Source organism: Acartia tonsa, chromosome 14 (genome assembly GCF_053477335.1).
Source record: "Acartia tonsa isolate MP-2025a chromosome 14, ASM5347733v1, whole genome shotgun sequence".
Lineage (NCBI taxonomy): Eukaryota > Metazoa > Arthropoda > Copepoda > Calanoida > Acartiidae > Acartia > Acartia tonsa.
The window spans coordinates 769,671-787,493 of NC_137273.1; the positions used below are offsets into that span (position 1 = coordinate 769,671).

Here is a 17,823-nt window from a genome sequence, read left to right on the forward strand (position 1 = left end):
TACTTTTATAAAATCATAATAGTATCCAAACATGTCCTCTAAAACTTTGAATACTTTTATAAAATCATAATAGTATCCAAACATGTCCTCTAAAACTTTGGGTACTTTTATCAAATTATAATGTAACCAAACACGTCCTCTAAAACTTTGGGTACTTTTATGAAATCTTGATCAGATGGTTTAAACTTTACGACCAACAATTTTAATCTACAGATGGGGTATAATTTTTGTAGCATTTAGCTTATGGGTTGTACATCAATTTTTCGTCCATTGTCTTATCCCTTAAGATCCCTGGTTTAATGAAAGGAAGCAGAAAGAAGAAATAGTTATTTATCGCATCGTACTATAAATAGCTTTCCGCGGATATAAATATGTACAATTATAAGATTAAAACCAGTTTTGTTAGCACCGATATGCCGAAAGCAGGGGCTAACAAAACTGGTTTCAATCTTATGATTGTACATTTTTGTACATTCGCAGAAAACTGGATATTAAATGATAAAATGATGTTTTAGTATGGCTTAGAACCGGTTTTAATCCAGCGGATATTAATCGGTTTCAAAGACTGGAAAGATGCATACAGAGAGAAAAACTCATAATTTGCCAATATTCTTGCAAAATAACCAAAAAATTAAGTTTTAAATACATTATACAATTCTTAATCCTCTTTCATTCAAAAATCTATTACCAATGATTTTCTTAATGTTTAAAGTTTTAATACAATTCGCTTTAACTTTTCGGTGCTTCGACAAAGCCCAAATTGTGTTAAAAATTATCCATGTGACGTCATAAAAATGAGGGCGTTGAGAGGAGAAGTGGGAAAGAAAACCCTTAAAAAAGAGATGGATAATCCCACATTTTTATGACGTGACATGGATGATTTTTGACATGATTTTGACACAATTTGGGATTTGTCCGGTGCTTCCCCTCAACGTGCTTAGCAAGCACTGCAAACCCCCTTTAACAGTATGAAAATAAAGTGAAGATAAGGAGAAGAAGCGATGTTTTCTTCTTTCATTAAGGGTTTAACCATGCAGGGCTAACCTTTACCTAGTATAACCTAACCTAAAGTATAATCCAAGCAAAAATTCGACATAATTGTTTTACTTTATTTTGGTGTATTTTTTTGAACACCATAATTTTCATAAATAAGGAAAGAACCTAATATGGATATAGGGAGAGTACAATTAAAGTTAAATAAATCTTGAAAATTCCAATGTGCGAAACTTTCTCTAACTAGCGGATGCGCCCCTAGCATATAGATGCTCTATATTCTAAGGGATATGGAAAGGCACAAAAAGAGCCTAAAATCATACCCAGACTTTTTATATAAAATAAGATAGCCCAAAACCATCCCGGGACCTATAGAAGCTTCACTGTAAAGGAGGACCATATCGCTTCAGCGGTTAGTGAGATCCTTACCTACAGACAAAAAAAGCTTACTACTTTATATAATAGGATAGTTTGTAAATATGTAAATAAGATTGGGTTAAAGATTAATTTATTTGCAATTATTCTATCTCTGTTTCCCTGAGTAGAACTTGTGCAAGCCAGGGATCTTAAGGGATAAGACAATGGATGATAAATTGAAGTATACCACCAATAATGACAAACAAAATTAATTCATTGATTGAAATTCGGACAATACTAGTTTAAAAGCAACCAATCATATCTAAAGTTTTTTTAGCCTATTAATAAGACAATGTGTTCTATAAAACTTTGGGTACCAATGTAATTTACAGTCCAATGTCCCCTCCCTGCCTGGGTGCAAGCAATCATCTTTATGAGGTGTTCCTATCTTTAAGCTAAAACATTTATCCTAATAATAGCGCAGTTATGAAACAGATATAATGTTAGAATATAGCTTATACCAACAACGAAATTGATTCGAAAAAATCATGAAACCTATACTTTATTTTTAGCTTTCGTTGGGGGTAAAATTTAGTGTATCATCATTGGGGCTGTACATCAATTTATCGGCCATTGTCTTATCCCTTAAGATCCCTGCTAAGGAATGCATGAAGAGGGAAATTTGAGGAATTAAATGGATAATAAAAGGCCTTATCTGCCTTTAGAGAACAAGGATGATAATATCCATAAATAGAAAAAGCTCAGAAAATTATTAACTTCTAGCGGATTCGCTCCTAGAGGCCTCTAGGGTCACTTGAGGAGTGGGGAGTTGAATCCCAAAACCCATTTTTTAATTTAGTTTATTTTAAGTAAGTTTTTTTTTTGGGGGGGGGCGGTAATTTTTTTTATAGGGGCGATTTCTCTAGGGAGGGTGATGTTACACTCCCCCAAAATAGTTATAAACCTTCCCGGGACCTATAAGAAGCTAGCCTGTTAAGAAGAACCCGATCGGTTCAACAGTTAAAGAGATACTTAGGTACAGACAAACAAACAAATAGACATCCTGTTACTTTATTATAAGGATTTGAAATAGATGTCAATTGATTAGCAGAAAGTTTCAGCCGTCTATAATAGTAGCCGAATAAAACACTTTCTCCAATACAAATTTAATGTGCTAAAGAGCATTACAGATAGACCGACAGACAAAGTGGGCTATAGAGTAGATTGATTATTAAAATCTTCATAATCAAATTCAGCATTCTACTTTAATAACAGTGAAGTTAACTTGATTTTATTAGAGTACTAATAGCTTCATAAGCATGACCGACAGACCGACGGACTAAGTGAGTTGAGTATTAATTCCCCCTTTCGCCCCTTCCCCTCGTAACTGGGCAAAGTGTCTCAAAAATCAGCCATAGGACGTCGTAAAAATGAGGGATTATCCATCTCTTTTTTAGGGGTTTTGTTTCCCACTTCTCCTCTCATCTCTTCATTTTTATGACGTCACATGGCTGATTATTGAGAAACTTTGTCCAGTTACCTTCCGCTTTTATTTTAAGGGATAGTTTTTAAAAGTGCACCCCCCCTTGGCAAAACCCTGTGTACGTCACTACAATGAATTAGAGAGAGAGAGGGGACAATGGGCTGTTTATTGCACCAGTCCCCAAAGTTTTATAATAAAGTTTTCTTATTCGTCAACTTAACAACTTTGGGGGACTGCAGTAAATTTTTGTTCATGAAGTTGAGTGTTCAAACGTTTCAACTACTAATTTTAATCTACAGAACGGGTAATTTTGTGTATCATCATTGGGGATGTACATCAATTTATCGGCCATTGTCGTATCCCTGTAGATCACTGAAAATGAAAATGCATGAAGTAAAGTTAATGAAAAATATTATTTTTTTGCAGAAGAAATGTTAAATATGTTATACATTGCATTTGTAGGACATGTTTTCTGAAATTTTAATTAGTTTAATATCAGGGATCTAAAGGCATAAGACAATCGCCGTTAAATTGATGTACAAACACCTTGATGTTACTCAAATTGCGTTTCTGTATTTTACAATTAGGGGTTAAAAAGTTTGGACACTTATTTAAATGAACGAACAAATCAAAATTTAATAAGTCATCAAAATGGTTAATTTAACAATAAAGGAAACGTTATTATAAAACTTTGGGGACTACTGTAATAAACAGAACATTGTCCCCCCTCTCTCTCTCTCTTTCTCTGGTTTTATATATTATCTTTTTTTTGTTAAAAATTGTTAAAATTATACTTAAATTACAGTCCCCAATATAAAGGAATATTTTTAGGAATCTTAGTGAATAAGACTATGGATATAAATTGAACATTTAAACAAGATTACCCCTCTTGGAGATTAAATTATTGATTGAAAATTCTGGACACTACCAATTGGGAATCAATCAAAATTTTTTAAATGTACCCAAAGTTTTAATAAGATACCATGGTTATTAATCTTCGGGTTCCAGTTTAGCTTACAATTCAATGTCCCCATCCTCTTTGAAAATTTAAGATTTTGATAAAACAAATCTCTGTCCATGGAATGCATGAAGCTCAGGAAGGGAGGAGACATTGGACTTTAAATTACACTGGTACCCAAAGTTTTGTAACGTGGTTATAATATTTGTTGGATCTAAAGTTTGGGAACTTATGATTAGTCGGTTTGAAACTCTCAGTGTGTAAATTTTTCAACGAACAATTAAAATCTACAAAGGGTGTAATTTTGTTAATCCACATTGGCGATCTATATCAATTTATTACCCATTGTCTTATCCCTTGAGATTCCTGCAGAAGCTAATAATCATATTTTAGCTGGTGCACAGTTCAAATAACTTTAGATTGTTAACCCACAAGCTTTTTAAAGAATTATACAACACATATAAAGATTGTACACATTTCAATGTATGCCTATTTTACTGAAAAATTTCTAACTTATTTTTTATTTTCTGCAGCGTATCTACTTTTTCCGTCTGTCCGTCCGTCCGTCTATTTGTAAGGCAAAGAGGAAAACGTGATTTGTCACCTTTTAAAAATATTCAATTTCATATTAAGATTTCTTTGGCATATGCACAATCACATCCTTTCTATACATTGTTTTATCCGTCGGTATTATTATCTAAATGTGGCGGGATTCTCCTTCGATTTCAAATGATTATCTAGAGAACCCAATTGCATCATATGGTATGCAACACTCAAACAACTCTTTGATTGCACGACTTTTGTCTGAGAAGTCCTAACTGTGGGTGGTAATGAGTTTCTTCTGTTTGTGGGATTTGGCATTCCCCCTAGAAAGGTGTTTTACACGACTTCTACTAAAGATGATTATTTTGGTGATGATTTTTTATGACCTTTTATAATTGTGCATTTACTAAATAACTTAAACTATGTCAGTCCGTGTGTTAGACTTTTAAGAAATGGATTTACATATCTACTTATGTATTTTGTCATCCTTGTTTACATTCTTTAATGTTAATAATGGTTGAACTCCGAAAAAAGTAGTAAGATTTATATTGTGCAACCAAAGTTAAAATTATCCTATTATATCATAGAGATGTCACTTTAGAACTAGGTTAACAAAAATAATTGAAAATATTAGATATTAGAACTTGGAGACAGTTTATATAAGTAGAAAACAGGGATCTAAAGGGATAAGACAATGGCTGTTAATAATGGTTGAATGTCCAGACTATTAAGATTTATATTGTGCAACCAAAGTTAAAATTATCCTATTTTATCATGGAGATGTCACTTTAGAACTAGGTTAACAAAAATAATTGAAATATTTAGATAATAGAACTTTGAGACAGTTTATATAAGTAGGACACAGGGATCTAAAAGGATAAGACAATGGCTGTTAATAATGGTTGAATGTCCAAACTAGAAAGATTTATATTGTGCAACCAAAGTTGAAATTATCCTATTATATTATATTATGGAGATGTCACTTTAGAACTAGGTTAACAAAAATAATTGCAATATTAGTTACAACTTGGAGACAGTTTATATTAGTAGAATACAGGGATCTAAAGGGATAAGACAATAGCTGTTAATAATGGTTGAATGTCCAAGCTAGTAAGATTTATATTGTGCAACCAAAGTTAAAATTATCCTATTATATTATATCATGGAGTTGGCACTTTAGAACTAGGTTAACAAAAATAATTGAAATATTCAGATATTAGAACTTTGTGACAGTTTATATTAGAAGGATACAGGGATCTAAAGGGATAAGACAATGGCTGTTAATAATGGTTGAATGACCAAACTAGTAAGATTTATATTGTGCAACCAAAGTTAAAATTATCCTATTATATCATGGAGACGTCACTTAAGAACTAGGTTAACAAAAATAATTAAAATATTTAGATATTTGAAATTGGAGACAGTTTATATTAGAAGGATACAGGGATCTAAAGGGATAAGACAATGGCTGATAATAATGGTTGAATGTCCAAGCTATTAAGATTTATATTGTGCAACTAAAGTTAAAATTATCCTATTATATCATGGAGAAGTCACTTTAGAACTAGGTTAACAAAAAAAATTGAAAATATTAGATAAAACAGTTTATAAGTAGGACACAGGGATCTAAAGGGATAAGACAATAAAGGTTAATAATGGTTGAATGTTTAAACTAGTAAGATTTATACTGTGCAACTAAAGTTAAAATTATCCTATTATATCATGGAGAAGTCACTTTAGAACTAGGTTAACAAAAATAATTGAAATATTTAGATATTACAACTTGAAGATTTGAAACAGGGATCTGAAGGGATAAGACAATGGCTGAGAAATTGATGTACATCCCCAACGGTGATACACAAAATTACACATTCTGTAGATTTGGATTAGTGGTTGAAATTCAACTTTATGAACCAACCAATCAAAATTCGACGAAAGTCCCCAAAGTTTTTAAATCAACCAATAAGAAAGTGTGATATAACTTTGGGGACTAGTGTAATAAACAACCCATTGTCCCCTCTCTCTCTCTCTTTAAGTAGGACATCATAGAAAAATTGTGCTATTTGGTAGCCAGGGGGGAGGGGACATTGGGCTGTTTATTGCGTCCTAGTCCCCAAAGTTAAAAATGGATTTGATGGCGAAACTTGATAAAAACTTTGATGTCATACAATACAAATGACTAATGTCAATACACAGACTAAATAACCAATATCAGGCCAGTATAAATTTTAATTGACCAGTAGTTGGCAAGTTTGTAGTCGTTTATTATATACATTATAAAAATAAAAACGACATATTTTTTTTCAGACGTAATTCTGGTCTGCCGGGGAGACGAAGCGATCTTGACTCTATACTGTCTGATTCTGATGGCGGGACTCCTAGCCCCAGGTAGGTTGTGGGGGTGGGGGGCTTTCATTGCCCCAGGGGGTTGTGTCATATCTGAGGAAAGGGGGGGGGGAGAAGTATTGATCTTGACTCTATACTGTCTGATTCTGATGGGGGGACTCCTAGCCCCAGGTAGGTAGTTGGAAGAGGGGGGGAGGGGGTGTGTTTCTAAAAATAATGGAGTGGGAGCCTCACAGCCAACAAAATTTTTATAAAACCTAAAATCTTTCAGTTTACTATCTACAAAAAAAAAATCAATAATACGACGATGAATAACTATTATCCTTTCAAAAGTTTTGTTTATAAAAACTGATTTTATTTTTGCAGTATTCTAAAAAATTTTGTGCAAGCTTCCAGTCAAATGCGCTTATTAGGTCAAACTGCGCTTAATTTTGACCAAACGCATAATATAATTAAACGTATAATTTTGACTGGAAAATTTCTGTAATTTCAGGGGTGGAAGTCAACTTACTAGAAGAAGAAGTTCTAAGGAATTTGTTGCAAAATATCTCTAAAACAAAACTAGAATAAAAATTGTAATTGTACCTGGACAAAGTGTCTAAAAAAATCAGACTTGTGACGATGCTGTGAGTATTGGTGCAAAAAATATGACGTAACAAAAAAAATTAGCCAATGAGAGTCCACTATAAATTTTACCATTGGTCAATAACGGCCTCTCATTGGCTAATTTTTTTTGTTACGTCATATTTTTTGCACCAATACTCACAGCATCACTTGTGACGTCATAAAAATGAGGGTTTATTTATCTCTTTTTTAGGTGTTTTCTTTCTTGCTTATTCTTTTATCTCCCCCATTTTTATGACGTCACATGGCTGATTTTTGAGACACTTTGTCCAGCTACAATATTATTAACTAAAAAGCGAAGTTTATATGAAGCCGACAAAAAATATATCTGGTAAGTTTTACATAGTTTTCCGCGGATAACATTATTGCCTTTTTGTTGGCCCTTTGAACAAAGCTTTACAAAGTGTTTAGAAAAATCAGCTATGTGACGTCAAAAAAATGAGGGATGAGAGGAGAAGTGGGAAATAAACCCCTAAAAAAAGATGGATAATTCCTTATTTTTATGACGTCACCTGGCTGATTTTTGGAAACACTTTAAAAAGCTTTCCTTAAACTTGAGAGTAGATTAATGTTTTGCCCGTTTCGTTGATAATTGGTAAAATAATAAATGCATGCTCTGTCCTATTCAAGGGATCTGAAGGGATAAGACAATGGTCAATAAATTGATGAACATCCCCAATAATGATAAAAAATTAATCTTCTGTAGATTAAATTTGTTGGCTTAAATGTATGGACATTACTAGTTGAAAAAAAGGTTTTTGAACCAACAAATAAGATAACGTAGTGTATAAAACTTTGGGTACCAGTGTTATTTATAGTCCAATGTCCCCTCCCTCCCTGTGTGTATATGTGCACACTAACCCAGTAGGATATCAATAATTATAAAACTTTGGGTACCAGTATAATTTACAGTCCTATGTCCCCACCCTCCCTGTGTGTATATGTGCACACTAACCCAGTAGGATATCAATAATTATAAAACTTTGGGTACCAGTGTTATTTACACTCCAATGTCCACTCCCTCCCTGGTTATAGCTGTCATAATATTATTATCATTGTTTTCTCTCCCTTCTAAAAACTTCCTGCTCATTACTATTAGTCTTTAGTAACTACTCTATAATTCACCTATAATGCAGTCGGTATTTATAATGCTACTAGCAGCTACTCCTCTAGAGGCATTTGAAGAGGAGTCGCCTCCCCTCTTTCAATTGTAGTTTTAAAAAGGATAAAATATTTTTTTGGGGGGTGGATTGGAGCATTTCTATCTAGGGGGGATTTCTCTAGGGACGGTGGTAATACCCTCCCCCCTAATAGTTATATGCCTTCCAAGGACCTATTAGAAGCAACTATGTAAAAGAATCGATTCAGTGGTTAGTGAGATCCTTTGGTACATACACATACACAGACAGACACATAGAGATCCTTTACTTTATTATAAGGTTGGGGGAAAAGTGATTTTCACGTATTTTATTAAAAATAGACTTGAGTTTTTTTTGGTGAAGATTCCCTGTCCCAATGAAAATCGTCGGTCTGTCGGTTATGCTTTAAAAGACATAAATACTTATTTTTATGAAGGTTTCGTATAATTTTTTCTGTTATTTATTGCACAATATCTATCTTTGTTTTTATTTATGATAACTGAACATCTGCTCTATAACTAACTCTGTCTGTTCGACCATCCATGAATGTTTTTATGCTTCGCTACTTATGGAGGTTGTCATCCTTGTTCCTTTCTAAAAAAAACTTGCTGCTCATTAGTTTTTTTTTGGAAAACAAAGTAAGTTGTCCAGGGATCTTAAGGGATAAGACAATAAAGGATAAATTCATGTACACCAGGGGCGTCCAAGCTTTTTTTTGGGGGGGGGTAAAAAATTTTAGGGGGGGGGTAATTCGTGTTTGGGGGGGGGTAAAATGGCGCGCGAAGCGCGCCGAAATTTTTTTTTACCCCCCCCAAAATTTTTACCAGGGGGTAAAATTTGATTGGGGGGGGTAATTAACCCCCTAAAGTCTGTTGGGGGGGGGGTAAATACTCCCCCCAAATCTGTTGGGGGGGTAATTACCCCCCCCCAAACTAATTTACCCCGGGGGTAAAATTTTTGGGGGGGGTAATTTAATTATGTAAAAAAAGCACCTACCTAATCTATTAAGTTAATAAGTACTATCTTATAACATAAAGTAGTAAGAAAGGTTTATTTGACTATAGCTTCAGATTTAATTACTTTTAATACTGAGTTCTCCTTTTTAGGAAAGCTTCACATAGATCCCATGATGGTTCCACACTATTATAGGTCAATCCTTTGAGTGGTTTTAGGCTATTTTTCTCCTCCCTTTTTACCCTTTAGAAAACACGAGTTCTTAGATGCTAAGGGCGCCACTACTATTCAAATATATAGTAGTATCTCATTCTTTAGAACATAAAAATACAATAATTAACTCACTAACCAATGAACCAATATGATTTTACTTTAAAGTGAAGCGTCTTATAGGTCCTAATAAGTTTTATAACTAGTTTTGAGACACCCTGACATCCTCCCAAAAGAAATCGCCTATAGAAATTCTTTTTCATTATTTAATGAAATATTTAATTTAGTTAGGTATCTATTTTATGGAATCTTCAGTGCTTTACAATTACATCATAGATCCCCGGGATGGTTTTAGCCCTTATAAAGGCCCAAGCAAATAAAACATGATCAAACTATTAATTTTTTTGTTATCATGGTTAAGAACTGTTTTAACTGGTTGGACAGTAAAATTTTTTTTTAAGAACATTCAATTTGGGGGGGGTAAATAACCCCCCCAAAATTTTTTTTTTAAAGAACATTTATTTTGGGGGGGTAATTACCCCCCCCCAAAATGGTTTGGGGGGGGTAAATACCCCCCCAAAATCGTTGGGGGTGCCTACGGCACCCCCAAGGTAGGGGTAATCTTTTTTTGGGGGGGGTATTGTTCACAAAATTTTGGGGGTGCCAAATGGCCCATTACCCCCCCCCCTTGGACGCCTATGATGTACACCTCCACGTCTGTACGTTTATACACTCAACTTAATGGACCAACCAATCATAATTTAATAAAAGTACCTAAAGTTTTTAAAGAATGAGAGGGTTTTTATAAAACTTTGGGTCCTTATTCAGGGGCCCCCTTGGACGTCTATGTCCTTATTTACATTTAATACATAAGAATGTATTTATTATTGTTTATAACAATAGGTTTATAAAGAATATTGGCAACTTAGAAATATATTAGATTTTCAATAATAGATAATCATTTTTGAAGCAGATTATAGTAAAAATGACGTCATACAATAGAAATGACTAATGATAGGCCATTATACATTTTAATTGACCAATGGTAAAATTAGTACTGGCCTTTCATTGGTAATTTGTATAGTATGACGTCATTTTTTTATATGAATTATAAGCTGCTTCTTATTATCTGGCAGGGAAGGTGGGGACATTGGACTGTAAATTAGTACACTGGTACCCAAAGTTTTAAAACCATGTTATCTTATTTTTTGGCTCTACGACTTTTACTGAATTTTGATTGGTTAGTTTCATACTTGTTTTTTCCAAACTTATTTAAATTTAGTGTATATAAGGGGTAATCTTGTTGATCATAATTGAGGATATAAATCAATTGATCTTCCATTGTCTTATACCTTAATATCCGTTATTTAATGGCAATACCTTAAAAACCTTCCACAAAATCTTCCCTAAACCCTTTGAGAAGCTTTACTGTAAAGGAGAACCATATCTGTTCAGCGGTTAGTGAGATCTTTTGCTACAAACAGACAGACATCCTGTTATTCCATATGATGATTAAGGAATATCATGCTAAGCTTAAAGGAAGACAAAGTGACTCAAAAATCAGCCATGTGACGGCATTAAAATGATTGATTATCCATCACTTTTTTAGGGGTTTTCTTTCCCACTTCTCCTCTCATGTCCCTCATTTATATGACGTCACATGGCTTATAAGACAATTTTTATCTAATACTCTATTATTGTTTTCTTTACTATATCTATTTGATTATATTTATTTAGTCAAGCGTGTCAAAAGGTATTCTTAGCAGGATGGAAGAGTCATTGGGCTGTAAATTACACTGGTACCCAAAGTTTTATGACAACGTTAGCATATTTGTTGGCTCAAAAACTTTGAGTAGTACTTTTAAATTTTAATTGGTTGTGTTCAAACTTTTTAACCTGTAATTTTAATCTACAGCAGGGATATATTTGTTTATCACTATTTGGGATGTATATCAATTTATCGTTCATTGTCTTATCCCGTAAGATCCCTGAGTATTTTTAAGTATTACTTCCGTTTCTTATCAAAAGCGTAGCTTATCTACATTAAGGGTAAGTCCGTCAGTAATTGAAAGTTGATTTAGAATAGTTAGAATCGTGTCCTCGTGTTGAAATTTAGGTGGTGATTTCTCAAACAATTAGGTCCAATTTATGAAGCGTAGTAACTGTACAACAATCATTACCATAAAGTCCTTAAGTAATTTTTTTTATATGATTATTAATAATTATTAGGTCCAATTTAGAAAGCGTAGTAACTGTACAATAATTTCCAGAAGTAAGTCAATTTTAAATATGTCAATTTTCTTTATGTAATTATCCTGATACCTTGATTTTTTGAATAATGATTCCTAGAACGATTATGCATAATGTAATGAACGAAGCATCTCTAAAATTAAGTTTATGAAATGCCCATAAGTAGCATACTATATTTAGAAAGCTTTGCAACAAATTTACGTTAGATTTGTTTATGTTTTGGGATAAGACTTTGGACGATAAACATTGATCAATAATCATCCAATGACATCCCAAATGATGATTAACAACTTAACCCTTCTGTAGAAAAAAATTTGAGTTTGGACACAAATAGTTTAAAACTAACAAATCTAAATTTAATAATAATGCCCAAAGTTTATAAGCCAATAAATAAGATAACGTGGTTATATAACTTTGAGTATCAGTGTAATTTAAAGTTCAATGACAGACGTACAGACAGACCTCTCATTACTTTATAATAGACTAGATGCTACGCCCCTATTATCAAGTGGCTTTGTAAAATAGCCAAAAACCATCCCAAGAACTGAAACTAAAAAATAGCCTAAAACCATCCCGTGATGGATGTAAATCTTCTCTAAAAGTAAGAACTCCATCGGTTCAGTTTTTTTCGATATCTTAATCTACAGACAAAAATCCTTACTATTTTATATAATAGAATTTATGTCTCTAACAAAGTTGGGTGAAGGAGTACTTTTTACACTGCACAAACTTCATACAGGGATATTTTATCTGAAGAAAAATATTCTGGCTCAATTTAATTTTTTTTTTATATAAATTTAGTTTTTCTACATGTTATTAAGGAATAAAGCAAAGGATATGAATTAATAAAGAACCCATTTTGTAGAATTTAATTGGATGAAAACCAATGTTTTTTTCAGTTTCTCTTGGAATGTAAAGGTTTCCTCTTCCAAAATAAAGGAGAACCAAATCGGTTCAACGGTTAGCAGGACCTTAAGCTACAGACAATGACATCCTGTTACATTTATAAATAGATTATTAAGATTTTAAAATGAACATCGATAAAAAAACTACTAAAAGCAAAATTGTTACAAGTTTTCCTTGAGATTTAACTTCCATCCCAGAAGAAAAATTACCGCATTATTTCTACATACACACACCTACACACTAAAACATATACACAAACACACACACTCTTACAGATGCACACACACAAACAAATACACTCATAAACACACACACACACACACACACACACATATACACACACACAAACACATATACACAAACACACACACTCATACAGATGCATACACACAAACAAATACACTCATAAACACACACACACACACATATACACACACACAAACACATATACACAAACACACACACTCATACAGTTGCATACACACAAACAAATAGATTCATAAACACACTCACACACAAACACACACACACACACTTACACATACACACACACACACACACAATAGGACATGTCGACATAACATTAATAGATGGGCATTTACTTCTGCACATTTATCACATTATCAAATCATCAGAACTGTATATTATTACAACAGTGCAAACTGCACCCCCCCCCCCCTTTTTACATGGCCCGTTCCCACGTTTTAGGAGCGAAACTTCTATTTGTCTGTCTGTAACTATGGGAGAAATGTGATTTACTGAATTGTTTTGTGTAGATTTCCTGTACTAAAAAGCATCCTGTAGGTATATAATTTACTTTATCAGTCAAGCTACAAAATTATAAATATTAAAATGCCAGTAAAAAAAATTTTTCTGAGAATTATAGGTGCACCTATATTATAATAGTTATTCCAGTATGGCTTCGAACCCGATTTATATCCGCTGGATTAGAACAGGATCTAAGCCATACTGGAAAAGTTTACTAAGAATATGAAAATGTACAATCATACGATTGAAACCATTTTTTTTATATCCGTGGAAAGCTGTTGATTATACGATGCGATAAATAACTATTATCACATCGCATTATAGAAAGTTTTCCGCGGATATTAACTATTAAGTGACCATAATGGCTTTTAAAGGCTAAGTCGCTTGTTATGAATGAAGGTATAAATGAATATCCATAATTACTCTTTTTTTGTAGCACATTAATGAGCAAAAATAATACGTTCTAAGATCATTAGTTTTTTTTGTAATTTACTTTTCTGTAGTTTTTTAAGTGTATGTCTTTTTACATTTCAATTAGGATCATCTCAGAAAACGCCTATCTCAAAAAACGCCCATCTCAGAAAACGCCTATCTCAAAAAACGCCCATCTCAGAAAACGCCCATCTCAGAAAACGCCTATCTCAAAAAACGCCCATCTCACTACATTTTTAAAAATAAAGCCTAATTGAAGCTCATTCAAAAGTACATCATTTTTGAATCTGTAAAAAATAAGAAGGAATATAGGGATAAGACATTGAAATAACCTCAATTACATGTTCGTTTGTCCGTAAGGCGTTGATAATATTTATAATCTTAGTATTTAAAATTGCAAGGCAATTTTGCCTAAAGCTAAAGATCTCGGAAAATGCTTGTCCAAATTAAATGGGCTTTTCAAGGAAGCGTTATAAAAATCTTAAGGTGGTTTTAGGCTATATTCGTGAACTTTTCTACCCTAATTGTTAGGTGCAAAGCAACTGGTATCCTTCTAATAAAGTAGTATGATGTCTGGCTGTCTGTTGTTTGTTTGTAACAAAGTATCTCACTAGCCGATATTCCGATATGGTTCTCCTTTATTTACTGGTAGCTTCTCATAGGTCTTGGGAAGGTTTATAACTATTTTTTGGGAGTTTACCACAAAAGAAAAAAATTGTATTTTACTTTTTCTTTTTAAATCTAAAATGAAAAAATTGGGTTATCGAATTCAACTCCCATCTCCTCAAGTTCTCTTGGAGGCCTCTACGGGCGCAGCCGCTAGTAAAATGTTAAAGTAAAAAAACATACTTAACCAAAATATGTACATTTAAAGTGTAAATATTTAAAGATGTAGGTATGTATTTTTTGTTGTAAAATTTTCTTTTTTTCCTTTCTACCAATATCATATAAATCATACTACATATTTCCCAAACAAAAGTAAATGAACCAAAAAAAAATATTTTCTATTTTTTTTTGGGTTGACGGGAGAAGCTTAACTTATCTTCCTTTTCTTTCAACATACCCTTCATATGATAAATAAATAAAGACAATTATGTTTAAAGGTAGCACAGCAATAACAATATAATAATATTTCAAATAAACAATATAGGCTTAGACGTCCAAGGGTGGAGATGAAGGGTTGTTTATCCCCCTTCAAACTTTGATACCCTTTATTTCAACCAACTTAAAATTTTTAAAAAATGTAATAGATTATACTGATGTAGATTGTCCTTCTGTAGATTAAAATTATTGTATGAAAACACTACAAGTTTGGATCCAACCATTTCGATTTTACTGAAAGTACTTAGTTTTAGACAATTTAATAAGAAAACGTGATGATAAAACTTTGGGTACCATTGTAATTTATAGTCGTGTACCCTCCCTTCCTAAAATATTCAAAAATATTGTTATTTTTTGTTACTTTGACTTTAGCAAAGATTTGATACAAAATGGCCAAAAATAAATTACCAGCAAAACTACTCTATGTTTCTGTCAGCCAGTTCTAAAAGTATCCGGTGAAGCCTCGCTAATTTAAAGAACACTTTAGGTTCAGCAGTTGGCGATGTCTAAGCGCATAAAAAAACCTTACTACTCTATATAATAAAATTTTCATTCATACAGTACCTATACCAGTAATCTTAAAACATAAATTTCCTAAGTATAGTTTATCTGTTATATCTTCATCTATGCTAAAAATGCAAATAAAATGCTGATTGCTTGATTTCGTTACTTTAAACCGTCCAATCTTAACAATTCATATTCATCCTTATCCCATTTTAGGCCATCTATTATTATTGCTGCGCTACTTCTGGATAAAGGAATGCGTAGGTTGCGCTAAAAATCCGTAAAGGTTGTGAGTTTAAAGTTAAAAACAGTAGAAGAACGATAAATATTTATGTAAACTTTAAAAAAAAAATTTGTCTATATTTTGTCTTTTTAATAAGAAATACACATATTTAGTGAATACTACTATTTTTAATCCTTAAAACTCACACCTTTATGGATTTTTAGCGCAACCTACTCCTTCCTTTATCCTTATCCTATAATATAAAAAAAAATTTTGTCTGAAGCTTAAGATTTCAGTAACTACTAAACTGATTAAGTTCTCCTTTATAGGGAAGATTCATATAAATCTTTTTTATTTATGATTTATGGTATGGCTTTTGGCTATTATTCTGCCCCCATCTTACTCCTCTGCATATAAAGCCTCTAGATGCTAGGGGCGCAGCCAAAAGTTATGCATATGAATGTGAAAAGCTTTTATTGAAAAAATGAAAACAATCCACTTGAGATTTGGGCAGGGAGAGAGGGGACATTGGACTGTAAATTATTCTGGTACCCAACGTTTCATAAACAAGCAATTTGTTGACTTTGACAGTCTCCAAACTTTTCAAAGGATAATTTTGTTTATCATTATTGGATATATTCATCATATTATCGCCCATTGTCTTATCCCTTAAGATCCCTGGTTTTATATAAAAGTGAATACTTTAGGGTAAAAAATGCATCAGCTTTTATCAGGGAGGGAGGGGACATTGTTATGTAAATTAAACAGATGGGATAAGGTAATTTTGTTAATAATCATTGGATATAAACTTCTTATCGCCCATTGTCTTATCCCTTAAGAACCATGGCTTTTTATAAAAGTGAATACTTTTGGGGGAAATGCATCAGCTTTTAACAGAGAGGGAGGGGACATTGGCATGTAAATTACAATTCGCCCACTGTCTTATCCCTTATGATCCCTGGTTTTTTTTTGGGGGGGGGGATGAAACATCTTGTATTAGAGGTAGAGGGGATATTGGCCTATAAATTACACTAGTACAGAAGATAATTTTGTTAATAATCATTGGAGATGTACATCATTTTATCGTCCATTGTCTTATCCCTTTAAGATCCCTGAATTAGTAGAAGTGAATGCTTTTAGGAAGGGAGGGAGGGGACATTGGTATGTAGATTAAACAGAAGGGATAAGGGTAATTTTGTTTATAATCATTGGACATAAACATAATTTTATCGTCCATTGTCTTATCCCTTTAGATCCCTGAATTAGTGAAAGTGAATGCTTTTTGGATAAAATGCTTTTATTCTTTTTTTTGGATAGCAAGGAAACTCTTCAACCCAGGGATCTTGAGGGATAAGACAATGGAAGATTATTAAAATTTCCAAATAAAATGAACAAATTACCACTTCTGTAGATTGTAACTATTGGCTAAAACGTTACCTCTTCCACCCATTACCTCCCTTATTTTTGACGGATTTTTAAAATTTAAATTGATGACAATAAAAACTCAAGTTTCAAATTGTAACCATAATTATTTTTCTTCCAGTGATATATCCCTTCCCCGTGTAAAATTGAATTTAGACACTAAGATTATAACATTAACATTGACCTAAATGTAAATTAATTAAATATATACACGGGAACATAAAGGGATAAGATAATGGCCGATAAATTGAAATACATCCCCAATCTGTAGGTAAGATTAGAGGTTGAAACGTTTGAACACTTAACTTAATAAACCAACCAATCAAAATTTATAAAAAAAAGTTTCCAAAGATGTTAAGCTAACGAGTAAGAAAACGCTATTATAAATTTTTGGGGACTGATTTATACAATATATTTCATTATCTTGTTATATCAAGTAAGATTTATTTAGTCTGAAGCTAAAGATTTTAATAATTACCGATACGATTGAGCTCTCTATTTTATGGAAGTCCTGGGATGGTTTTTCCCAGCTTATACCAATAACGAAATTAATTCGAAAAAAAATTACGAAACCTATAGGTGGTTTTCAGCTGTCGTCGGGGGAAACATG

The 17,823-nt window shown here is 32.8% G+C and overlaps 1 protein-coding gene across 1 annotated transcript in view; it reads left to right on the forward strand.

The window, feature by feature from the left end:
* The window catches only part of LOC145306347 (uncharacterized), an 87,000-nt gene that overhangs the window by 57,152 nt on the left and 12,025 nt on the right, over positions 1 to 17,823 (forward strand). The window contains exons 19-20 of the mRNA XM_080148436.1: positions 6,642 to 6,722; positions 7,174 to 7,208. Coding sequence (XP_080004562.1) covers positions 6,642 to 6,722; positions 7,174 to 7,208 — 116 coding nt within the window. The remainder of the gene's footprint in view (positions 1 to 6,641; positions 6,723 to 7,173; positions 7,209 to 17,823) is intronic.